The sequence below is a fragment of the Sebastes umbrosus genome, chromosome 17 (assembly GCF_015220745.1).
Source record: "Sebastes umbrosus isolate fSebUmb1 chromosome 17, fSebUmb1.pri, whole genome shotgun sequence".
Taxonomy (NCBI): domain Eukaryota; kingdom Metazoa; phylum Chordata; class Actinopteri; order Perciformes; family Sebastidae; genus Sebastes; species Sebastes umbrosus.
The window spans coordinates 16,296,556-16,322,115 of record NC_051285.1 but is presented as its reverse complement, the minus strand read 5'-3'; the positions used below and the strand labels follow the sequence as shown (position 1 = coordinate 16,322,115).

At 42.0% G+C, this 25,560-nt stretch overlaps 1 protein-coding gene across 1 annotated transcript in view; it reads left to right on the top strand.

Moving 5' to 3' along the window:
* The window catches only part of ephb4a (eph receptor B4a), a 41,670-nt gene extending 19,424 nt beyond the window's left edge, over positions 1-22,246 (top strand). The window contains 19 exon segments of the mRNA XM_037748663.1: positions 1,072-1,142; positions 3,819-4,100; positions 6,697-6,886; positions 6,889-6,950; positions 6,952-7,087; positions 10,922-11,074; positions 12,691-13,026; positions 13,119-13,243; positions 14,608-14,773; positions 15,034-15,127; positions 16,873-16,937; positions 17,060-17,173; positions 17,559-17,596; positions 17,598-17,807; positions 17,894-18,109; positions 18,511-18,660; positions 18,777-18,970; positions 19,408-19,566; positions 19,821-22,246. Of these exon segments, the coding sequence (XP_037604591.1) occupies positions 1,080-1,142; positions 3,819-4,100; positions 6,697-6,886; positions 6,889-6,950; positions 6,952-7,087; positions 10,922-11,074; positions 12,691-13,026; positions 13,119-13,243; positions 14,608-14,773; positions 15,034-15,127; positions 16,873-16,937; positions 17,060-17,173; positions 17,559-17,596; positions 17,598-17,807; positions 17,894-18,109; positions 18,511-18,660; positions 18,777-18,970; positions 19,408-19,566; positions 19,821-19,929 (2,862 nt within the window). The 5' untranslated portion in view covers positions 1,072-1,079 and the 3' untranslated portion in view covers positions 19,930-22,246.
* Positions 22,247-25,560: the final 3,314 nt, after the last annotated feature.

Genomic DNA, 25,560 nt, shown 5'->3' with positions numbered 1-25,560 from the left:
ATCAATAACGTGATGGAAAAAATATACTAATAGTTAAATAAACATGTCAAAACCAAAATTGGGGAAGAATAAAACCATAAAAGAAAACTTTTTTTTACATGGTGAGTCAGATGTGTTGTTTATGTGTGTGCGTGTGTGTGCATTGGATGCCAGGCTTTACTGTTGAGCCTTATATTGGGAGCCTAATTCAACATCTTAATAACCCCGATGATAAAAACTCACACTGAAACCCCCCATTTCCTCCAGCATCCATTCTCATGCAAGTGCCAGCCCTGATCACGGCACACAGGAGAGCCGCATTAAATCCTGTTTATTGGTAAAAACCAAACGGCCTCACCCTTGAGAGGAGCTTCTGCGGGGAACGCGTAGGGCTCTAAAAACCGGTCTGTGACAGAAACCTCATCCCGTCGGTATGAATACTAGTCACAACTCAGTAGAGACAATCTGCCGAGACAGCTGTGGGAGAAAGATGTCCTCACATGAAAAGAAGAAGTCCCTTCACCCAACCTAAACCTAACTCTGCAGGGTTCCCACATTTTATTGTGATCCTGAATCATAGCAGAACTGCTCAGATTGTTTGTGAGCTGGCAGCGTTCCCTTCAAAAGATTACAAAAAAATCAATTGTATTGTAATCACAGGTCGTGACTGGAAGGGGCTTAAATCTTTATATTAGTGTGTATCTATGTAAGTCTCGCCTGTTCTCTCCTTGTTCCAGCTACTCTCTCTGGACGAAGGCAGACTCTTTAGTGTGACCACAGGCATGGTGTGTCGCCGGGAACACAAGGGACGTGGGGGGAATAAAAACAAACATGAGAAGAAAGACAATTTTAGGGGCAGTGGGAATGTTTCTGTAGATGTAATTGACTGGTGAAACTCCATCTTCTACCGTAATCCCGCTGTAAGCCAGAGATGATACTTGGCAGGGACTCTGAAATATGTTCACTCTTTGATTTTAAATTCACTTGTGTGTGTTTCTCTGAATGTAAATGAGTCTTATACGTGTCATTTTGATCTTCCCTGCTGTGAGTGATGCTATATCTTTTTTTTCTTTTTATCTTTTTTTTTCACAGAGGTCTTGATGAACACTAAGACGGAGACTTCTGATCTCAGATGGACTATCTTCTCACACGCCAAACCCGAGGTACGTAACCCCGGCTCCACCACATTATCTGTATTACTAACGCAGACCGTGTGGTGACTGGGGATTTTTTTGGCTTCCAGCTGTTCCTTTGTTACTTTGGCTATAAAAGAGCTCCTTATATGGCAGGTAACTGACAGAATAAAGGGAACGCCAGAGTGAATGTGGGATTCAAAGTACATTGGAAGCAGATGCTTTGATATGTCCCGTCAACCTTGGAGTTGAAGTTGCTGGCTGCCCACAATTTTGAATACGGCTGCCAGAAAAAAGACATATTTGTAATTTGATCAACTGAGGAGTGGTTGTTAGGGTATTTATTTTTTGCCAACGGCAGTCAGTGACCAAAACTGCTCAACTTGTCTCAGAAGGAAAACGGCTACAGTGATGCTGGCAAGATTTCTGGAACCAGATGGAAATACTCAACAAATGTGTCTGCGCTTTTGATTAAGATGCAAAGCGAAGCAGGCCGGCGGTCTCTAAATAGTTTGCACAGCCGTTATCATTTGAAGCCGTTCATCAAAAAGCTTCATGTTGTCAGAAAATATGAATTGTGTTTTTGTGTTTTATACCACTAAAGAGTATAAAACAGTGATTCAGTCAGCAATGACAGACAGCAGTGGCGAGATGCCATGAGCTGTCTGCATCAAAATCACAGATATAAAGCTGTTAATATATGGTTATTTATTTTTAGCATTAAAGGGTTATGATACTGTCATAGTAGATATTTGAGGGGTATAAATTCTGTGTCCTCAATTTCAAAAGTACTTGAACATCATTGTTAAATCTTAAATGCTGCAGTAACTTTTTTTTTAATAGGACACCACATAAAGCTAATATTCATGTTAAACTTCCAGTGTTTAAATGAAATCATCAATATCATTTTGTGGTTCAACAGAGACGTGTATCAAACTTCAGTTGCAGACTCGATAACACAGGATCAACCCTGTTACATGTATTAAAGGGATAGTTTGAGTGTTTTGAAGTGGTATCTGCTGTCTCTTCCGGTTTCCCTTTTTCAATGATGATTCCAGACTACTGCGACCTGGAAATGGAGTATGGAGAGTTATTTCCTCTCACTCAGGTGCAGAACGGTCGAGGTAGTCGGCCGTCGGATGTAGTCTTTGGGGTGTGTTCGAGTGTGACTTTTTGGCCAAGACACAGGCGACGTGAGGCGACGCAAGTGGTGGCCTTTGGTGTTGCTAGTTCTTTGATGTCAGGTTGGTGTGTCTGGGCCTTTAGTCAGTGTATTACCTACAGTAGATGACGGTCGGCACAATCCCAGTTTGGAGAAACAGACAGGAGTACAGACACCGGAGCAAAGCAATGAAGTGCTGTGGACGGCGGAAAAACATATTTTAGCCACCTAAAGAAAGGCTCACCTAAAAACATTGCTATCCGTTTAACTGTACGCTATATTTCGAATATTTTCACCACTTTATCTTGCCGTCAGACAGCCCTTTTCCGACAGGGAACTGAACTGAAAGTGAAACTTATTGATACAGGGGGGCGTGTTGACTGTCATCTACTGTAAGTAATACACCTACTATGGATAAGTACCTCATACATACCCCCACTTCAAAACACCCAATCTATCCCTTCAGCACGGGTTGAATGTATGTGTCTGCATAAATTACATTTACCTCGCTCAGACCTACAGTATGCTCTGTACTGAAAGGAATGCCAAACATATGGCCCATATGACTATATCAGTCTGGCACTATGTATACATTATGTATATTTGTACATCTCCCTGATTCGCTTTCAAAGCCCCACTTTAAACAATTCCTTTAAACGATTTCTGTCAAATCCAAATGAGCCCTGCGGGATATTTTCTGCATCTTCATCACAGAAAAACATTTTGTTCACAGCAATATGTGCTGCCAAAGTCCATAGTATTTATTTTTTGGGGATTAAAAGGGAAATTCTCCCCTCTGAGTGATTCAAACCTGGCTCTCAGTGCTCTGCTGCACTGCAATTCATTCAGACCAGTATTCTGCCTCACTCGACACATCATCTGCAAATGGATTTTTAAAGATTTACATATTTACATAACTGAATTTCTGAGCCTCAAGTTCAGCAAATCTGCTCAATTCTGCCCCAAGTATGTTAATTTCTTGCTCGTTTCGCTCCTGGGAAACAGTGATGGCGAACATGTTTGCTGTTGACTCAGAAGTCAAACATTAAAGCCTTTTTTTCTGTTACGTTTGCCTCCCCAACAAATGTAGATTTCTGTGGAGGGTGTTGGCTTCATACATATATTTGTGATATCCCCCTCTGTATTGTTGTATTTTAGTCTAAAAGTGTGTTTGAAGGGTGAAATCTGTGTCTGTCTCGGATGCTGTGTGCAGCAGTGTGCTCTGTTTGACAAGTGAGACTTGTTATTCCCGCTAGCTGGGCTGCAGCTCAACAGGAGGAGTGATTTAACAACCCAGATTCAGGTTTGGTCTGGATCTAAATCCACAGCAGGCCAGATGTGTCCCACGGGTCTCTGACAGGTGCAGTACAGCAGAGGGCCAGCAAAGAATCGCAACATTATTATGATGAATAGGACTTTAACGTGACAAATTTTATAAGGACCCTAGTGAAAGTCTTTATAGGAGAATTAAAAAGTTTTTCTGGGTCAGATGTCATTTTATCTCGCAACCTCTGACAGCCCTTTGTTCTCCTCTTTGCTCGCAGTGGGAGGAAGTAAGCGGTTTAGATGAGGAGAACAACGGCGTGAGGATCTATCAGATCTGTCAGACCGACGGCGCATCCAGCCACTGGCTGCGCAGCGGCTTCATCCAGCGACGGGGAGCATCTCAGGTTTACGTGGAGCTGCGGTTCACCATGATGGAGTGTTCGTCCAGCAGCACCCACCACCGCAGCTGTAAGGAGACCTTTAACCTGTACTACTACCAGGCAGACTCCAACGAGGCCACGTCCTCCTACCCGCCCTGGATGGAGAACCCCTACACCAAGGTATGTCCCCTCCCTCTGATGCTGCAGTTAGTCACAAAGGTCATTGTTATGGGATATTCTATCATTAATATTAAAGGATTTTAACATATGGAACATCTGCATTAATGGATTACTCCACTTATTTTACTCATGAGGATCAGTTCATTGCCGTGGTCAGGATCATTGAGCCTCTGAGAAACATTGTATAGTATCTTATTTTGCTCTGGAGGAACTTTTAGCTTTTTCACATCTGAGAACATAGTAAATTATAGGGCTGAAATGAGAATGCGTTTTTTTTTTTGAGCCTACAGTGATACCTTTAATTGGCTTGTTTTACAGTCCAGAACCAAAATATATTAAATTGACTTTTATATATGACAACGGGCAAACAGAAAAACCTCACATTTGAGAAGGTGGAACCATGAAATGTTAAAAAATGAATGAAAAGATTAATCAAAATCAAATCAATCAAAATAGTTGCTGATTCTGAGACTAACTGATTAATTAACTAATCACTGTAGTTAATTACTTATTAGGGCTGTCATTAGGCTGCCACTTATTTCTTTAACGCATTAACGCAACTTGACATTTTTAGGTTGTAGTGGGCTCAGTTTAAAAGCTAGAGTGAAGATACTGGCATCATATGAAACTAAAAAACCTAAGGAATCTATTGATACCAACCATGTCATACTAGCTTGTTGTGAAGGAAGCTAAATAATGCCCCAAACTCACACTAAATTACGGCAAGGAAAAATCTGGCATGGCCATTTTCAAAGGGGTCCCTTAACCTCTGACCCTGACTGAAATGGGTTTTAGGGGCACCCACGAGTCTCCCCTTTACAGACATGTCCACTTGCAGTTTTGGGTAAAGCATAGTCAAGTCAGCACACTGACACACTGACAGCTGTTGTTGCCTGTTGGGCTTGAGTTTGCCATGTTATGATTTGAGCATATTTTATATGCTAAATGCAGTACTTGTGAGGGTTTCTGGACAATATTTGTCATTGTTTTGTGTTGTTAATTGATTTCCAATAATAAATATAAAACATACGTTTTGCATAAAGCAAGCAGATTAGCCCACTCCCATGTCGATAAGAGTATTAAATACTAGACAAATCTCCTTTTAAGGTACATTTTGAACAGATAAAAAATGTGTGATTAATCACAGATTAAATATTTTTCTATTGACAAGCCCTAATATTTATGATTAATTATTAATTATTATAACCTGGATGACATCATCAGTGTTATTTTGGATCGAGCTTGAAATCTAACAATTTTAACAGAAAGTATACGTTACCAACTGGGCGTGTGGAGTTTAAAAGACATGGGCGTTTACCATGCAAGAGCAATCAATGAAAATAGGTTATTGAATTGCATTATGGGAAGTGTACTGTAGAATCCAGTTGTGTCCATACTGGGACTAAAAGTATGGATTTTGGCCTGTGCTGCATCAAATTTGATCATTTATGGTCAATTTGACCAATTATGGTAAGACCTGATGGTCAGTTTTATGGAAGTACAATATTAAATCGCTAAAGTACCCTTTTAATGCATTCAGGAAAAATGGTAAATGGACTGCATTTATATAGTGCATTTCTATCTTACCGGACTAAGTGCTTTACATATTAATACATTGATGGCAGCAGAGCTGCCATGCAAGGCCGGGGATGGAACCGACAACCTTGTGCTTAAAGGACGACCCACTCTACCTCCGGAGCTACAGCCGCCAACAAATTCAGAAACAAGAACAGTTACAGTTTCCAAATCATTTAAAAGTGAAAGTTCTTTTATTTCCATTTGACATTATTAGGACTTTACTGGTTGTTTTGCATTGTTATTCCATGTATGTATGATGTATTATACTGTAAATGACTGCTCCAAAAGCATACTTAGTTATAGTTTTTTAGATTGACCTATAATGTGCAGTTGGCTCCCATTCATTTCGTAACAGTCATCAGCTTGCAGAGACAAAAACGTTACTTTAGTTGTTCGTTTTCTACAGTCGACATTTAATCACCTTTATTTTTTTGTCTCGAGTTATTTCATCGTCTCATGGGAGCTTGTACTGTTTTGAATACTCTCCTTATCGCTGCATTCAATCTGTTTCTCAACCTGCGTGTTTGCCTTTTGTTTATCTTCTGGCTTTCATTTTTTTGCCAAACGCATAGCTTATGAGGAAAACGCTTTTCGGCGTCTCATTATCAAACCTCAGATGTTGTGGCGTCCTTGAACACGCCGCCAAAAGACAGGTTTCAAAAATAGCGCATTGCTCCTTGACTTCATTACAACTCAATAATGTAACTTTGACAGAAAAATAAAAGTGATGAAACGTTCGCTGTGATTAATTACGTTTCTCCTAAAGCGAGTTTCAAGTCCCTGCGAGTTGAGGTTCAAAGCGTACTGTAACAAATGGGAAACAATGGCTGCCAGGAAGGTAGGAAATCAATCTTAAATCACAGTGGTATGCTTTGGAAAATGTTCAATAATGTAAAGCATATGTGATGTCTAGTTAATGGGCTACAATGGCTAAAACATGCAGCCAGCCTGGTCCTTTTTAAGACTGTGTTGGAATGGGGCCGTTACATAAGGTCTTTTCTCTTTCTTCCTGTCCTAGGTGGACACAGTGGCTGCAGACTTTCTACTGAGGAAGGACGCGGAGCGGAAATTCAACGTGAAGACATTAAGACTCGGCCCTCTCTCTAAGAGAGGCTTCTACTTGGCCTTCCAGGCTCAGGGCGCCTGCATGGCCCTGCTGTCCGTCAGGGTCTTCTTCAAAAAGTGTCCCCCCCTGGTCAGCGCTCTTCCTCTTTCCCCGAGACGGTTCCCCGCTATCTGGTGCAAGAGGCGCAGGGTGTGTGTGTGGAGCACAGCCTCCCAGCAAGGGCCTCGACCTCGGCCGCCTAAGCTCTTCTGCGGGGAAGACGGCCAGTGGGTGGGCCAGCCGACAACCTCCTGCGCCTGCATGCCAGGATTCGAGGCCGCTGAAGGACACACTAGATGCACAGGTAAGAAGGAGGCACATACAGTATACAATAGAGGTGGGAAAAAAATAGATTGACTAATGTATCGCAATTTTTTTTCAACGATTTTGAAATTGATTTTTTAATGCCAGAATCAATATATTTGCTTCATTTGAGTCTATGCAGAGGTCGAAGGAAGTTAACGCTTTATTGTTGTAGTTTGAGTAACGTGACATCATATGTCACCGCTCCCGTTCCGTCAAACCAAAACAAACAGCAGCCGGCCGCTGTGAGTCGAGACGAAAAAGTAGAAAACGGCGGAGGGTCTGCATGGATAAGACCTGCACTCTCACGTTAAATCCAAAGTGGTAAACACTACACATACAGTAAAGTATGGAAACGCTTTGGGTTTCACACATTGGCAGGAAAATTATCGTTATCGTACTGCGGTAACGTGCGGTCAAGCCAGCCATCAGTCTCATCTCCGTGGTCAAATCGGCCGACGCTACAACTGTAGAGCACCCATATACTGACATTTATATTAAATGCATTCAAACGACCCCGATGGAGCTGACCATGGATGTATAAAGAGAACGGAGCTGACGGCAGAGCTAGCGACGGACTTGGCGAAGTTAGCGGAAGTTTCAAAATAAGGTGTTAACAAAGGGAACTGTAAATACAAAATACATATATGGAAATAAGATTGATTGGATTATATTAACCAGAAGTATAAATCGTTACATGTCCCTTATAAATTAAAAAGAAAATACCACTAATTTGTGAATGAAATGTCTTAATTCTTTGATTTTTGGGTTGCTGGAAAAAAATAATGAATAATACCTGACAATAACTGATATATTTGACTTCAGGACATATCTGACTACATACATGCTAAAAAAATCTAACATTCTTACTGTATTACTTTAGATATTTTCCAAAGTAAAAGTCCCTAGAAGTGTATGAGTCCATTTTTTCCCATGGTCTAGTGTTAAAAAAGTAAACAAAAATCGCAATAAATCACAATATCGAATCGCAATACATATTGAATGGGTACCCAAGTATCATGAGAGTATCGAATCGGGAGATACAGTAGGTGTATCGTCCCAGCCCTAATACACAAGTATGTTTATAGACTACATAGCCACCATAGACAGCAGAGCAGGCAGACTAAACAAGGAAACAATGGGAAGACGAGGGTGGGGTTCACCGAGGAGCAGAGAAATGAGAGACGGAGGAAGTTAATGAGGCAGGGGAGCGTCTGTAACACGGAGTGGACAAAGAGAGAGGTCAGGTGGAGCATCACTTATCTCAGAGAGGAAGAGCAGGGTCAAAGACTCACTGCTGCGACAACTCTTGGCTCAGCCAAGTTTGAAGGAGCACAGTGGGACCGGAGAGGTGAGGGGAGCGAGAGCGCGGGGGGGGGAACGCTCGGGGTAAAGATCATATCACTTTGAGAACATCAAAGCAAAGCAGACACAAAAAAAGAAGGAAGAAGCAGGATGATTCTCTCAGGAGTGGTGCAGCAGCTCCGTCTAATGAGTCCAATTAACAAGCCTCGTGCACAAACACCCCCCACACTCGCGCACACACTCTCCCACACACTGCATCACACCGACACGGATGAATTTTAAAAACACAAGAAAGAAATGCTGCATTCTCTCAAAAAAAATGTGCGGTTGCATGATCCGCGCGTGTCTGAAGGTACGATTCAGTTTGATCTCTGTGGGAGGTATAATGATTTTTCATAACAAAAAAATAATTTCCGACATTTTTGCTTCTGGTGGAGCGGGGTTGGCATTTCCAGCGTTCTGTCACTGAAGAGAGCCGAGAGGAAGAAACACTCACCAGACCATAAAGGGAAATTGCCTTTATAGCGAGATTGAACAGTTAATTTGCTTCTCAGGCCAGTCACTTCAGGAGTGAAATAGACGTCTACGTTTAAAATTAAATTACTTTAGCTGTAACGCCATTATCTCCCATAGACAATACATCTATTTTCTGGGTCAAACATAGCCCTTTAACGTAAAACTTATGAATTCTGTCAAGTTGATTTAGTGGTATAGAGGAGCTTGAGTAGAATATTTAAACACGTCTTTGAAGTAAAGCTCCAGCAGGCTATAAATACTGCTACATGGGAGGGGTGTGTTTCCCCATGTGCCAGTAGCTTTACCAATGTTATATAATACAAACTGGTACAAGATGACGCCCTGAATGTTCCTAAATAAAATTACGACAAATTGTTTGCAGCTGTCAACAAACTCCAGAAATGATTCATGCCCATCTTCATATTTGAAAAGTGAAAAGAATATGATATTATTTATTCCAGATAGTTTTGTTTTTTGTCAGAACAAAAGATTTACACAAATTAGCATGGACTTCTTACAGCTGAAGTCATTGAAAAACACTGTTTAGTGAACAATAGCACCAGGCTGTTGCTGTAAATCAGTCATTTGTGTCATCTTGTGGGCAATAATCCTGTCTCGTGACAGTCATTTGCATTTTACTTATAAAGTATACTGTATATCTTAACAACCTTTAACAGGTGAGACATGTATCAGCACACACCAATACATTTTTCACATGTGGGAAATTCCCGAAATGTCAGTCGGAAAGGAACGGCGAGAGTGTGTTTGACCCTGTAACAATGCTCCGCTGGATGTGAAAGTTTATTGTTTTAATTCCTCTCACTCAGCAGCTGGAGCTATATTTCAAACTGCCACACTGAACATTTATTGTAAACATTGGTGGTATTGGTGACTGTATGCGGCGCTACAAGTGCTTCGGCGGGTTGAAGCTGATGTGTATCGTGTTCATGTGAAGCTAAAGGGGTTCAGACTAGGGCTGATGACTATTATCATTTAGGGCTGGCAATATATCGATATTACATTGATATCGTGATATCGTGATATCGTCTTAGATGTCGGATATCGTAATACAGCATAAGTGTTGTCTTTTCATGGTTTTCAAGGCTGCATTACAGTAAAGTGATGTAATTTACCAGACTGTTCTAGCTGTTCTATTATTTGCCTTTACCCACTTAGTCATTATATCATTACTGATGATTATCAAAAATCTCAATGTGTAAATATTTTGTGAAAGCACCAACAGTCAACTCTACAATATCGTTTCATCGATATCCAGGTATTTAGTCGAATATATTGTGATATTTGATTTTCTCCATATCGCCCAGCCCTATTATCATTATCAATTGATATACACAGGTTATTTCTTTTATTCTGTTTTATTTGATTGATAATTTAGTCTATAAAATGCTAGATAGTGATACATTTACAGTGATGTAAAACAGAGAAAAGCACTAAATCCTCACATTTGAGAAACCAGAGAACGTTTGACATTTTTCAATCAATTGGCAAAATTGTTGTCGATTGATTTTCTGCCAGTCAACTCGCTGATTGATCAGCTAATCCTTTCAGCACTAGTTCAGACTCACTGTTCCTTTACATCTTGAATGCCGCACAGTGCTGTTTTAGGTTTAGTGAGGAGAGTACAGAGAGAGGAGAATTTGGATCAATAAGTGAAGGCAGTTCTTTGTGAGGACGCCCACATGTTTTGGTGTTGTTATTCTGACGTGGTCAGGTAAAGTCAATGATAAGCAGGTCAATGACAGATGGGTTCATACACCAAATTGACTATTACTATCAGCTTCATTACTGCGATTGTCCTCAGTTTATGGCCCTCGTTACATGGTTCTGTCTGTCAATCTGCTACCATCTGGCACCTAAGTACCCTGACAAAAAAAAACAGCAGTGTATTCGCAAATTCAGTTTGACCTGGGTCTGTCTGGGAGACAGTAAAAAGGGTTGTGCAGTATTCACAGGTTCAGAATCATGATCATTTGCCTTCATTTGTCCTCCCCAGCCTGTCCTGTGGGTCAGTTCAAGTCGGCCTCAGAGGGACAGTGCACAGGCTGTCCAGGATTCAGCCACGCCGCCATCGGAGGGGCGTCGGTGTGCGCGTGTCGCTCTGGATACCTGCGTGCAGAGTCTGACACTTCCGACACCCCGTGCACCAGTAAGTATACAGAAAACCGCACTTATTGTAGGCAAAACAAGCATCCACTCGTTTGTTTTCTCCTCCCTACCTTCCCCTGCTCTGCTTCTCTTTTGCCCCCAGTGTCATTTAGCCAAACTCCTCTAATCTGCTTTGTGTCCTTTGTCCCACTGCCGGGCATTGAGATACATGTCTTTTGTGACAGGTGTTTGGGGGTAGGGCTGGCGTCCACTCCAAAGTTGAGTAGGCATTGATGGTCTCAAGTGACACCTCCATGTGGATTCAGGAATTTCAATTGAGCCACGTCTTCGATGTGTGAATGGGAGGGACTTTATAATTAGACGCACTCTAAAAGAGGACGTGAAAACAAAGTGAACCATGTTGACAGTTCCTGTTCTCTGCAGGTGTGATATCAACGCCAACTAGAACTTACATCCAATTTTATTATTGCTGATAACTTTAATTACAAAGGTTTTATCTTAATTATTAATCGCTTAATTAGGCCGTTCCCATTATATATTCTGTTATTGTACCGGATTGCCTGTGCAAATCTGCATATCACTTATAGTTTCAATTTGTATGCGAAATTGCAAAGCAGCACCTGTAAATCACGCAGACCTTTTCCCCCTCAACATAAGTGTTTTACATCGCTGTGACAGCCTGGGTGATTTCCATAATGTGCATTCTGATTGTTAAGTCATAAAATGTATCACCTCTAAAAATCCCCGTTTCCAAAATGTTGAATTCAGAATTCATTCCGCACCCAGATTGTCTGTGATGCCGCCCCACTTGGGTTTCTGACGAGAACACTATTAGCACTTAAGTTAGCTGCAAGGCTCAGTGACAAAGCTCCGTCTCCTCCTTGGCAGAACAGAACAGAAACCTATTCACAGTGGCTGAGTGCTATTGCTGTTTAGTTATGCTTGGCTTGAGGCAATAGCTATCTTCGTACAATTTTCAGACGGTGATCATTATCATCCAGTTTTAGACAAACGTAATTGCACCAGTTAAAATTCAGCAACACATATGCTCCCGCTGTGTGATGCGGGGCCACTGCAGGAGCGTCGTTCTGCTTCGTGACTGCATGTGCAGACTGAATGAAATGTCTTCTCAAGGGAAAAAAGGTAAACAAATGGTCTGTGTTGGTCATGGAAAGATAAAGCAGCAGTAAAATTACATTTTATACACTTTTATATACTATATATTAAAATGTGATGCCATTTTTGACTGAATAATGTGTCAGTATTTGGTGGATGACTACTGGTGCTTTCTGAGGGTATTTAGTCACAAGAAAAGACTAGGAAAAGAACATTTAAGGAAAAGGTTTGACATTTTGGGAGATTCACATATTTGAATTCTTTAGAGATGAATACAATCCAATGTCTGTATGGTAAATATGAAGATACAGCCAGCAGACAGTTAGCTTAGCTTAGCATAAAGACTGGAAATGGGGAAACATCCAAAACAACAAAACAAATCCACAAACATGTTATATCTTGTATGTTTAATCTGTACAGAAACTAAGTGTAAAAATGTCCATTTTTGTAACGTGTGTAATTTGTGATTTCCAGTATTTACCATATTTACAATATAGGGAATGCCAAATCAGTATAACTTTGCAATTTCTGTCCCTGTAGGAACTCCCTCGGCTCCGCGAAGCGTCGTCACCCAGATCAACGACACCACGCTCAGCCTGGAGTGGAACGAACCTCTGGACAACGGCGGCAGAACGGACCTGAGCTACGCCGTAAGGTGCTCCGTGTGCCGGTCGACCAAGGGGCCGTGCCTCTCCTGCGGAGACAGCGTCAGCTATCGGCCTGCGCAGCCCGGCCTGCTGGGTCGCAGGGTGGAGGTGTGGGGCCTGCTGCCTCACACCACGTACTCCTTCACCATCCAGACTCTCAATGGGGTGTCTCAGGTCAGCGGCAAAGACCCTGCCAGTGAAAGCGTCAACATCACCACCAGCCATGACGGTAAGAGTCAAGGTGGATGTGGAGGTGGAGGGGAAGAGGTAGAAAGTTATAGATTTCATGTGGTATTTATAATTCTCCTGCCGTCTGTGCAGTGCCGTCGCTGGTGTCTGTGATTCGGAAGAGCGACTCCACAGAGAGCAGCCTGACTCTACACTGGTCAGTGTCGGCTCAGCCGCACTACACCATCCTGCAGTATCAGCTACGCTACTGTGAGAAGGTGAGAGCCCCCTGACAGCATCTCTTAACTGGCTGGCTTTAAAGGTCACACACTGTTCATGAATTTATTTCCAGGTGTACTACAGCTCAGGATTAAAAAACTCACAGTGTTTTGCAAAGGCTGGCACAGTGTGTGGCTAATGTGGATTTCCTCACACAGTCCAAAGACATGCAGGTTGTGTGAATTGTAACCCAGATAGCCTGTTTACTGTCTAGCCTCAGATATTAGTGTAAATGATATGTTTCAGTGCAATCAGCTTAAGACATGGCCATCTAATTTCTGAGAGTAAGACTTGTGTTGCATGTGACAACTGTTGAGGCAGTATACAGCACACATTGGAGTGTTCTTGACATTTCTACGGTTAGGTTTGTGTTTTCGCTTTGACCAAAACACACAGGACTCAGAAGCAACATCACACAGCTGAGACACAAGACGCTTTTATAAATCTCTAAACATATGTACCCATCAAACATACATGCTTCTGATTAAGATTGTGTAATTTTTAGGGCTGTCAAAGTTTATGCGATAATAACGCGTTAACGCAAATTCGTTGTGATGCCACTAATTTCTTTAAAACATTGACACAACCGATCCTTCCGAGGTTGTAGTGGGCTCAGTATTAAGGCTAGAGTGAGCATCATATGAAACTAGAAAAATTAAAGGAATCCATTGGTACCAACCATGTCATACTAGCTTCTTGTGAAGGAGGCTAAATAACGCTCCAAACTTGCGCTAAATTTTGGTGAGGAAAAACTGGCATGGCCATTTTCAAAGGGATTCCTTGACCTCTGACCTCAGGATATGTGAATGAAAATGGGTTCTATGGGTACCCACAAGTCTCCCCTTTACAGACATGAGTCTTGAGTTTGCCATGTTATGAATTGAGCATATTTTTTATGCTAAAAGCACTACCTGTGAGGGTTTCTGGACAATATTTGTCATTGTTTTGTGTTGTTAATTGATTTCGAGTAATAAATATATACATACATTTGCATAAAGCAAGCATATTTGCCCACACCCATGTTGATAAGCGTATGAAACACTTGACTAATCTCCTTTTAAGGTATATTTTGAACAGATAAAAAAAAAATTGTGATTAATTTGCGATTAATAGCAATTAACTAAATATTTCAATTGATTGACAGCCCTAGTAATTATGTTTTAATGTACTGTAATCAGATTGAGTCAATTTCTAATCAACAATATGCAATTATAAGTATAGGATGTTTGAATTCCTATAATTGACTCTTTAGGGGCTCTTTAGTTTTTTTCACAGTGATCTCTGTCGTTTCCTCACATATTCCTGTTTCACACTCACCTCCAGTCCATCTAACTCTGTATTTCCCCCCCCCCGCGCGCGGTAGGAGCGACGTAGTGAAGATCAGTGCCACTACACAGAGAGTAACAGAAACCAGGCTGTGCTGACGGACCTCCGCAGGGCCACTCAGTACGAGGTGCAGGTTCGGGCGCGCACCATGGCCGGTTATGGCAGCTTCAGTCCTGCAGCCGTGTTCGGCACGCTGCCTGACGGTACGTTTGCTCTTGAAGAGGGACTTTCACACACGCATTACTCTTTCACACATTTTTTTTTTCATTTCCATTGGAAGGTTTTTCAGATTCTTTCCAGTCGCTGAATGTATTGCCTGTGTCCTTGCATTGAGTTAGTGTCCTTGTATTGAGCTCCTTTAATATTATAAATTCCTGTCATGTTCTTTCTTTCCTTCTCATACTACCAAAGTAAACCTCCTGTCATGATTTACATTACTCCGTCTTTCTGTCCCCTCTCTCAGGTCAGGACTCCCAGTTCTTAGTGCCTGGCATCCTTATCGCCGTCGGGATGCTGCTGCTCGTCACGTTCGTCTTAGTGGCCGCCTACTGCATACGGTGAGAACGGGGGAAGTCGCAGAGAAAAGGATAGATTTGGTAGGGAAAGAACCCGACAGAAAGCAGGAAACGGGAAAAGGGGGGGAATCAAAAATCAATAACAAACTGTGACCCCGATTTTACAGTTTAGCACCGCTTTGTTCTTTTGTTTGTATAAATCACATCTTATCAACGGTGGATTTGCACTCTGATACCCACACCGTTTGTTTCTGTGTGAGGCAGCTCAGACACAAAGCAATGCTTATGATGTCTTTTGCTTACACAGCTAAAAGTTATCCTGCTCATTAGAACATTTTCCTTAGGCTTCATTGTTTGAGTAAATAGTGTTGGATGCCATCAGAGGGAGAAATGGTGTGTGTGTGTGAAAGAGAGAGAAAGATGACGAAGGTAGAGGGCAGGGAGAGACAGGATGCAGGCGTCCCAACCCTGTTTCCACAGGACAGGAGAACAATAGCTGTGACCTTGTGACACACACACACACACTTACACACACACACACAAACCAGTGGCTGAGGCCCAGATCTGCCACTAACCGAGGGTGGTGCATTATTGCTATTTTAGGCTTATGAGGTGGGAGCAGGAGAGAAATGGAGGAAGGCAGGGATCCAGTAGCTACAGGGTTGTTACAGTCTTGCAAGGATGAGTTTGCGCCAGCAGAATTATAATGGAGCCGCTTGTGTCAAAGAGCAGAACCGTCGGGGTTGGCTCAGGTATTCGCCGTTACCGCCAGCCATCGCATGTTTGAGATGGCTGATGATTGTTTAAGGATTGTTTTCTCAACAATCCTTTTTGTGTCAGGAAAATAAAAAAAATGATAGAGGTGTTTTTTGGAACAGAGAGACACTGTATCTCTGCTGGCTAGAGGGTATTGGTCTATAGCTGAACTGATCTCTGACCTCTCACTGCATGGGGCCAAGATAGCAGAATATTACCCAAGGGGATCAATACATTATCATATTTTACTATGCTTGCTTGCAACCTAGAATATTTTTAACATCAAATAAAAATAAGAGGGCTTTCCTCAACCAAAGAAATACTTAGTCGACTAACACTTGATTTTATTGACCACTTGATTAGTTGAATTAATCGACAGATCTGTGAAACTGAGTTTCTCCTCAAAGAATCAAACAAAAGCACCACTTTACCACTTTAAATCTTGTGTTTACAATAGATGTGCTCATGAGGTTCTTGGAAATAAGTCATAAAACGACTTAAGAAATCTTAGTCGACTAAGACCTCTTTCTAACTGGACACGATCAGATTGTTTCAGTTTTTCCTAATGAAGATGTCCTAACATGCTCCGTGCGTCAGCGAACAGGCGACGCAACGTATTTCACTAGTCAAAATTGACGCTGACAGTAACTGACATAAATCAAAATCACTCTCTATGTAATAGAGATCGTAGTATACCTGGACAATTTTTCGCACTCCATTCGCCAGAGTTTTCTCGCTCGCTGTATGATAGGAAGAGGCGTTAGAATGATTAGTCGCCTAAGAGGGGGCAGCCCTAAAAAATAATCATACAATGTGTGAATTATTTGGCTCATTTTTGCTTTTTTTTAGAGTTTGTATTTTAGTCACAAAGGCATTTTACTACTGTTATTGCACATTGTAAGATCAGTGATTTGCATAACATTGGGCTGATAAAGCAATAGGAATGCTTGCCAAAAAACATCCATTCTTCAGATAACTGCGCTGCCAATCCTAATCTTATTTTATTTATCTCAATCTCTTTCTACCTGCAGCAGACACAGCCGAGTAAAGGATCCGGAGCTGAGCGACAAAAACAACCAGTACCTCGTCGGCCAAGGTAACGGATCAGCTGTATTTAAAAAAAACATTTTTAATGCGACCGGGCTCATTGCTGCTCATAGTGCTCTAACATATCCTTTCTTTTCCTTTCCCACGACTCTGTTTGTTTTTCTCTCACAGGGGTCAAGGTTTATATCGACCCCTTCACCTATGAGGACCCTAATGAGGCCGTGCGAGAGTTTGCTAAGGAAATTGATGTTTCCTTTGTGAAGATCGAAGAGGTTATCGGTGCTGGTAAGCCCCAGCTTTATGCTTTTCCCATTAATCACAAATGTGTAAACTTTGTACTCGCCAGCTCTTTCTGTGGACTTTTTTTTTAGCCTTACAGATTGTCCTCTTTCACACAACATTATTAGGAAGGATTTTCTAAATTAAATTGCTTCTGTGACATTTAAAACCGTTGTCTGGATTCTTCTTTATCAGACAAAATTCAATATTGCCGTGTAAATAAAGCAATTAATTGATAAAAATGTTCGCCATGTTACCAGCCGTTTTCCAAACATAAGGGCACCACTAGCTGCGGGCGAGCTTTAAGTTTGCCGAGGACAACCGTCCTCCTCTTAATGTGGTAGACATCTGTTAATGAAACCAGCCCTAATGTGTGTGTTTACGTGTGCAGGAGAGTTTGGGGAGGTGTGTCGAGGACGGCTGAAGATCCCAGGGAAAAAAAGAGAACTACGTAGCAATTAAGACACTGAAGGGAGGCTATACTGACAAGCAGAGGCGGGACTTCCTCTCTGAAGCGTCCATCATGGGTCAGTTCCAGCACCCCAACATCATCCACCTGGAGGGGATCATCACGGCCAGCTGTCCAGTCATGATCCTCACAGAGTTCATGGAGAACGGAGCTCTGGACTCTTTTCTACGGGTGAGTGTGACGCAGAAAACACACGCCGAAACACACCGTCGCCACTTCAATCATTCTCCAACAAAACTGTTTTCTCTCCTCCGTAGCTGAACGACAGCCAGTTCACTCCCATCCAGCTGGTGGGCATGCTGCGCGGCATAGCCTCCGGTATGAAGTACCTGGCAGAGATGAGCTACGTCCACCGAGACCTGGCTGCCCGCAACATCCTCATCAACAGCAACCTTGTGTGCAAGGTATCCGACTTCGGCTTGTCACGCTTCCTGCAGGAGAACTCGTCTGACCCGACGTATACCAGCTCTCTGGTGAGATGACAGTCCTCTTCAGATGATGCTTCAGAAACACTGTCATTAAATCTGTCTGTCAGATGGCATTTATGCATTTCTGTATCAAATCATATTCACCATATTAATACAGATAAGCTAGATATCATTTTGTTTCTGCAATCATCCAAAAACGTTTATTATTTTTGTCTTTTTCAATATTGTTTTAACCTTAATCCACAAGCCTGATGCACATATTGTTTAACATTTGTGTTATTTGTGTGTTGAAATATTATATTACAGTAGTAAAAGTTATTGCTGTCATTATTATGCCCCATTAATTTGAAGTTGTTATTTTACACCCTTCACTTTCCTTGTCTGAGCCTTGTCTGACCACGTTTATTTGAAGTGTTGCAGTGCTGACTGTTTTCTGTTCTGTGCAGGGAGGTAAGATCCCAATCCGCTGGACAGCACCGGAGGCGATAGCCTTCAGAAAGTTTACCTCAGCCTCAGATGTGTGGAGCTATGGCATTGTCATGTGGGAGGTCATGTCTTTTGGAGAGAGACCATACTGGGACATGAGCAACCAGGATGTAAGTTTTAAGGGCTTTTCTTGACAATGATTTTTTTATTAGGCACAGAGCAAAGCCGAGCTTTTGCAAAACAAAATAAATATCATTTGAATCGTGATCATTTTTCTTCCAATCAGGTAATCAATGCCATAGAGCAAGACTACCGGCTGCCACCGCCCCCCGACTGCCCCACCCACTTGCACCAGCTGATGCTGGACTGCTGGCAGAAGGACCGCTCGGCACGCCCTCGCTTCGCGGACCTCGTCAGCGCTCTCGACAAGCTGATCCGCAACCCCGCATCCCTCAAAATAGTGGCTCAAGAAGGAGCAGGGTGAGTGACAGAAAACCTGCCCGATGAGGTCACAATGGCAGCAAATATGCAGCTTGACAAAAGATCAGAGAAAAGGAGGCATGTCAGTCATTTCATCTCTTTAGTGTCCATTTAGAGTTGTAACCGTCACAGGACAGACATTAGCCTCCTACTGCCCAATCTTGTGTACCACCTTAATGTCCTGCTGTGGCCTGTCAGCCTCTTGCTGTGTCCATTTCCCTTCCTCCACATTCTGCCTGTCAGCTGGTCGCATACAGCAGAGGACACTCCACCCCTGACAAAGCCCATTGTTTGTCACCGTCACTCACTCAGCCTCAGATTATACCTTTGCTTGTGGACTGGAATGTTGCTGCAGGATATTTATATAAAGCTCCTCACTGTTGTTTTGGTGACAGTGTGAGTAAGTTCCTCCATTGTTTCTCTACTCTGTCCCGCAGGCCGTCCTACCCCCTGCTGGACCAGCGTGCACCTTTAGCCCTCTCGTCGTGTGCTTCAGTGGGGGAATGGCTGAGGGCCATCAAGATGGAGCGCTACGAGGACAGCTTCCTGCAGGCCGGCTTCAATACAGTGGACCAGCTGGCTGAGATCACCACACAGTCAGTTCCCTACTCCAGTTTCCTTATCTTAAACTGATGCTTATCTCTGAGGGAACATTTTCACTTTCCAATGCACACTGTCACGGTACAAAGTCAGGGAGCTAGCCTCGGAGCTTTTAGTAGTGACGGTGCAAACAGGCTAAAGACTGGAAGCCCAGAGAGCAAAAATGTGATGACTGAAATATTATTTTAAAGTCCATCAAATCTTTCATTTTTTTTCTTACTAATTAGTGATTTTTTTCATCTGTGTTTAGGGATCTGCTGCACATGGGAGTCACTTTGGCCGGGCACCAGAGGAAAATCCTCTCCAGCATCCAGACAATGACCTTTCGGAACAAGAGCACCACAACTGTGACCTTCTAGCTCACCCATCTCCTAACCTGGACGTGTACACCAGCACGCCGGTGCAGCAATGTACTGAGAGCACTCTGGATCCTCTCCTGTGACCCACTTTGAACTCGGTCTCCAAGGGAGATTGGCAGAATTGACAAATGACCAGAAAAAAAATTCAAAAAATAGACGACTTTCCCATCAGGATGAGAGAGAGTCGTCCAGAGATGGGCGAGTCCCTGTCGCCCGCAGTGACAAGGGGACGAAGTTGATTAATTTTTACAGTTTGTGGTCGGTGTTTTTATATCTACCTGAAAATATGACCCAATAATTGTGCTAAACCAAGAGGAGAGACTGATCAGAATTTACTAAGTTTCTGTAGTATCATGTCATTTTGGAAAAACTGGCAGTGGACTGGTTTGTTGTCCCAGTAAAAAGTCACTTCACCAAAGGAGACGAAAAGAAACAGTGCCAATCCAAGTTCAGTTTTCATATTGTTGTGTAATTATGAATGAGAACTGCTTGCATTAAATCCTTCTGGATTACATCACTACATGGACATTTTTTCACATCAAGACTGGACATTTTACTTCTTTGTTTCTGTTTGATTTCAACATTACCTCCTCTTTACTCAGGTGTGATGTGTAATGCAAACTTTGGAGAGCGCTGTACTCGTCCTAATCAGACTTCTTTCATCTTCCTCAGTCTCTCCCCTCATGGGCTCCACAGCGCGACACAGAGACATATCAGCACTTTTGTCATTTCAGAGTGAATTGTAATCTTCAGTGACTCCATGTGTTTCTCTTGGAGTATGGTGGGTTATTTCTACTGCCTGTGTTTCTGCTGGCAGCTCCGTTTTATTATAGAAAGACTGAACAAGGACCAAGTGGACTAAGAGACTAGAGAACACTGTCGAATTGGTTTTCTTTGTAGAAATTTACCAATGACGCTATCTGGCCTCAAACTTGTTTTTCTTGATATATCTGATGCATTTTTAATTCTCTTATTCTGTATTCTACATCTTCCAGTGCCATTCAGTCGTCTTTGTGGACTTAAATGCCAATTTTATAAAGCAGAAATCTCTCATGAGTGATTTTTGTCTCATTAAAATGTACCTCAAAGGGTTACTTTGACATTTTGAAGCTGAGTGTATTATTTTTCTTCATGCTGGTTGTGTACTTGGCAAATTGTTTCTGCCTTTGCCTCGAAGCTACACAAAATGAGTGTATTAAATTCTTAATATATAGCATTGAAAACGATGTACAGCTACAAGTGAAGCTAACATGCTAGCTTGTAGCCAGCAGTATCCATTGGTTTCAGGGTGGAATGCTAACGCTGTTGAGCTGCTGTTTGATTAGCACAGCAGCTATCCCTCATGTTTTAAATGTATTATTTCTGTTCATCAGATGCTGGTTGTGTGGTCAGCAAAGTATTGCTGTTTTTGCCCCAAAGAAGCTACAAAATGTTTCTCAACATTTAAGCAAAGAACACAATACATAGCCACCAGCTAACATGCTGGCTTGTAGCCAGTATCCATTGGTTTCATGGTGGAATGCTAATAGTATTGTTGAGCTGTTGTTTGATTAGCCGAGTAGCCCTCCACACATTATTACAAAGTGCTTGTTGAAGAAGAATGGCAGACTGGAGTTCAAAATGTTAAAGTATTACTCAAAGACTTTGCATCTCTCGGAAGGATAATACCAGTCTTTTTGACATTGAGGTCATGCGTAATTTCCCTGCAGTGAATCAAGAAAATGAAGTTTAAACAGCTACTACAACATATTCAAACAGCTATGTTGAATACAAAATGCAACGATTGCTTTTTCTAAAGGGTTTTACCTTGGTGCCATAGAGCACTTTTATGATCTTTCAATTGGCAATTTGGGTTTTCCTCTTCCTTGGACTTTAACATAGCATTTCTATTATATGTGATAATTATCTAGGGTTTCAAGAGGTTTAAAGTGCCATTTACACACATTCAAAATCCATTCAATGTGATGATTAACATAATTCAAGTTAATTCACACCGAAAATAAGGTGGTGGTAATGGCCACACTGAATGTTTATTATCACTTGGAAAAAATGTGGTTGAAACGTCAGTGATACCATCAAATCATCCACTCTCTTATCAAACATACAGTTACAGGCCTTAATCAAAAACACTGGTATTGTCACGCAAGCGTCTGAGAGGTTCTCTTAAGGATTATGGGAATTGTGGTCTTCATATTGAAGATCTCAATAAAATCAGCTTTGAAATAATGAATAGATAAAGTATGTTTTGATTACTGTCCTGTGTGTAGGCTAATCTGTATTCAGTATTCATAATAAAGATAAACACCAGTGTTTACCATCAAGGACTCATTTTTCTGCTTATTAACATGTCTGGTGGACTCTGTAGATAATCATCAAAGTCATTATCACTTCAAGTGGAGCATGACAGCTGCACAAATATATGTGGACGTCAAAGGAAGTTTCTTTTGTGACCTGAAAGTGAAAATCGTATAATTTATTTGATGACAGTCTGGCAGATCTGTCCCAGTGACCCCCAGTGACTTCTGTCCCAAATTCAGAGCATATCTGCTCCACCTTTTTGCCAAAACACACTGCTGTTTCTGGATTTGTTTGATCCTTTTATTCTCTTATTGAGTTGTATTTCAGTGCTAGCACGCAAATAAACTGTTCATGGTTCTCTTGTTTCTATCTTTGGTTAGATAATGCCTCGTCTGAACTGTCTGCGATCACAGCAGAAAATGTGCAAGTAAAATGTCTAATGGGGTATGTTTTCATGTCTCCTTTGTGGCTCTTGTTGCAAACATGCCTCTCATCTATCCCGTCGCCCCGTTTTTTAATAATGAGAGAGAAACAGGAGACTGCGAGAGCGAGAATTGAGTCTCCCCCTACATTTCCCAGCTTTGCCTTTCCTCTTTGCCTTCTGTTTCTCCGGAGAGCCTTTACCCCTCGAGGGCTGGAAGCTTGTCCTCTCCTATGTTTCCCTTCCTGGTCCTCAGCCCTTTTAATCATGAAGAGATGTTCTTTTCTTCTCCTGCGCCTCGGGCTGAGAGCAGCTTAGAGCGCAGCATAAGCTTAAACTCTATTTTTTTTTTCTCTCTCCTCCTATCTCCAAAGCTACCATAACCAGGCGAAGCTGCCAGGGCTTCATGAAGTGTTTAGGTTCATTGATTAATGTACTTTGATTATCTCTGTGTTACTGACTCATTCCTCTTGTTCTACTGCTCTCGTGTGGCCCTCAAAGTACAGACCTGCACAAGTGGAGCTTCCTTGTAGTGGACATAAATAACGATGAGTAACTTTTCTTGTAAGCATGTTTTTTTTTTTTTGTTAAACACCATGGTGTGTTTTGGGGTGTATGAATCTCTGGGAGTGATTCAGTGTTTGAAAGAGAGAGAGAGAGAGAGACGGGCATTCATCTCTGGTTTCTACTTCTGTCAGTGCTTTGCGTGACCCTTGACCCCACCGTATAGTAGAAATCTAGCCTCAGCTTTGTCTGTGCATCTGAATGGCCATTCATTAGGTCTGCTGTTGAGCGGAGAGCCGACCAGGCCGCCCAGGTTTTAGCGTTTGGCGGATTGTGTCATTCCCCTCGCATTCCTGTGTGCATTCAAGTGTGGAGTGTGTGTGTGTGTGCGGGTGGGTGGGTGGATGGTAGTGGTGGGTGGGGGTTAACCAGTGGGACAGGTACATTTGTGTTTGCAAGCAAGGGGGGCAGGGAGGGAGAGACGGGATAATCTGAAATGGTTTCACCGTGGTTTCAGCAGCAAGTCAAAGTGTGATCCTGCATCTAATGTGTATTGTTAAAGGTGAACCCCAGTGATTCACTGTTGCACTTCCATACAGTTGGGGGTCTAAATTCGAAACAGCTGAGGCCGAAATATCCTGAATTTTAGCTTCTAGTATGTGTCAAGCGCCAAAACACTACAATTCCCATAAAGCAACTCAATACCTTCCCAATTCTTTCAAACCCTTCACCTCCAGTTTGCAATGCAGGCTTTCTGCACAAATCACGAAAAGTCTCAAGCCTAATCCGAGATAACAGATTGATAAATAACCCTGATGACATCATCAGGGTTATTTATCAATCTGACGTTGGAATTTGAGGGCAATTTATGTGAGGTCAGTGATTGGCCAGGTGTACAGAGGTGCAAAAGTGAGCAGGGTTTGAACTTCTCTTTCAAGCTCTTTTTTTACTATTCTTTACACAACTGTTTCTTTTTGTGTGCAAACGAGTGCAATACTATCAATGAAGTGTGCACCATCATCCCCATATTTCAATGATTATCGTATCTCGCTCCTCTTAACAACGGGAAGCTTTTCAACCTGCACTTGCATTAATTTGGAACAGCTATGAACACCCAATTTGACTATTATCAGGCCTTTAAATAGGCGTTATTGGTACAAGCACCATAGATGTGGATCAGTAGGGGCCTACTGCGCCTACTATGTTGTAAAAGTGAAAATGAAACTTAAAAGCAACACTTTCAAACACGCAAAACTGAATGAAACGTTACGTTTTGAACACAAACAAAAGAGTTCTTTAGGTTTAGGCAACAAAAACACTTTGTTAAGTTGAGGTAAAAAACATTGTGTTTTGGCTTAAAATAACTACGTTTCAAAAGTGAAGGCAAAACTTAACGCTTGTGAACACAGACAACTACATGTTGTTGGTTTCACATGAGGTGCGAACCCTGATTTCCTGGATGAAAGCGCCTGACTCCCGCTTCTTCTCCTGTCATTATTACTACCGTCACTAGAGGTCGCTGTCGTCTTCTTTTATACTTACTTTCGGGGATCTACCATGTGAATAGAATGCTACAGGAATGAGTCCTAAAACACGGAAATTAGTTTTTAGTTAGATGCCTGAAATAAGGTCCGTGGTTAACACACGCTTAAGAGATTTTAACGTTTTTGTCTAGATATAAAATACGTCAGTAAATACCCCACTTGTGAATTTTGAAGCCTGTATGTGTCTTAAAAATGGCGGTTGCTAACAAGTGGCTAAATGAGGCTAAACGTCATTACGCCGACTCGTCTGCCTTTACAGCCTCGTTTTGTATACTCACGCTCGTGCGACTGTAGTGTAGTTTGTCTATAGCCTAATGTTAGCGTCTGGCGATTGCATTTATGCTACAAAAATCATAAAAGTGGTGTTCATTCATGAAGATTATCTTGCTGAACAAAACATGTAAGTGTATTTGCCACAGAGTTTATTTTCTGCAATAATCCAAAACCCAATGGAAAATCCCGTTGGCTTTTTGTTGAGGGAACCAGAGTGATGCTAACTTCCTGGTTGGCCTACATAAATACATCATCCCTGGAGCACATTGATGATGACACCTAATATTGGGTGTAGTAGGCCCCTATTGACCCACATCTATGGTGCTTACAAAAACCGTTAACACCTGCGTTAACGGCCTGACAACAGTCTAATCGGCTGGTTATACAGACTAGTTTGTTTGATCACACCTCCGCCTTGAATAGTAGGCTATTCCTTGTAAAAAAGTCTGCTTAACTCCATGTGTAAAATTGGTGTAATGCCCCTTTAACATGTTAAACTCTCTTTTCGGAAACTACCGACTAACTTTCCATCACTCTGCAGACTTGCTTTGAGTTTCCTCAACAGCAGAAGTTTGAAGATGAAAAGTTAGA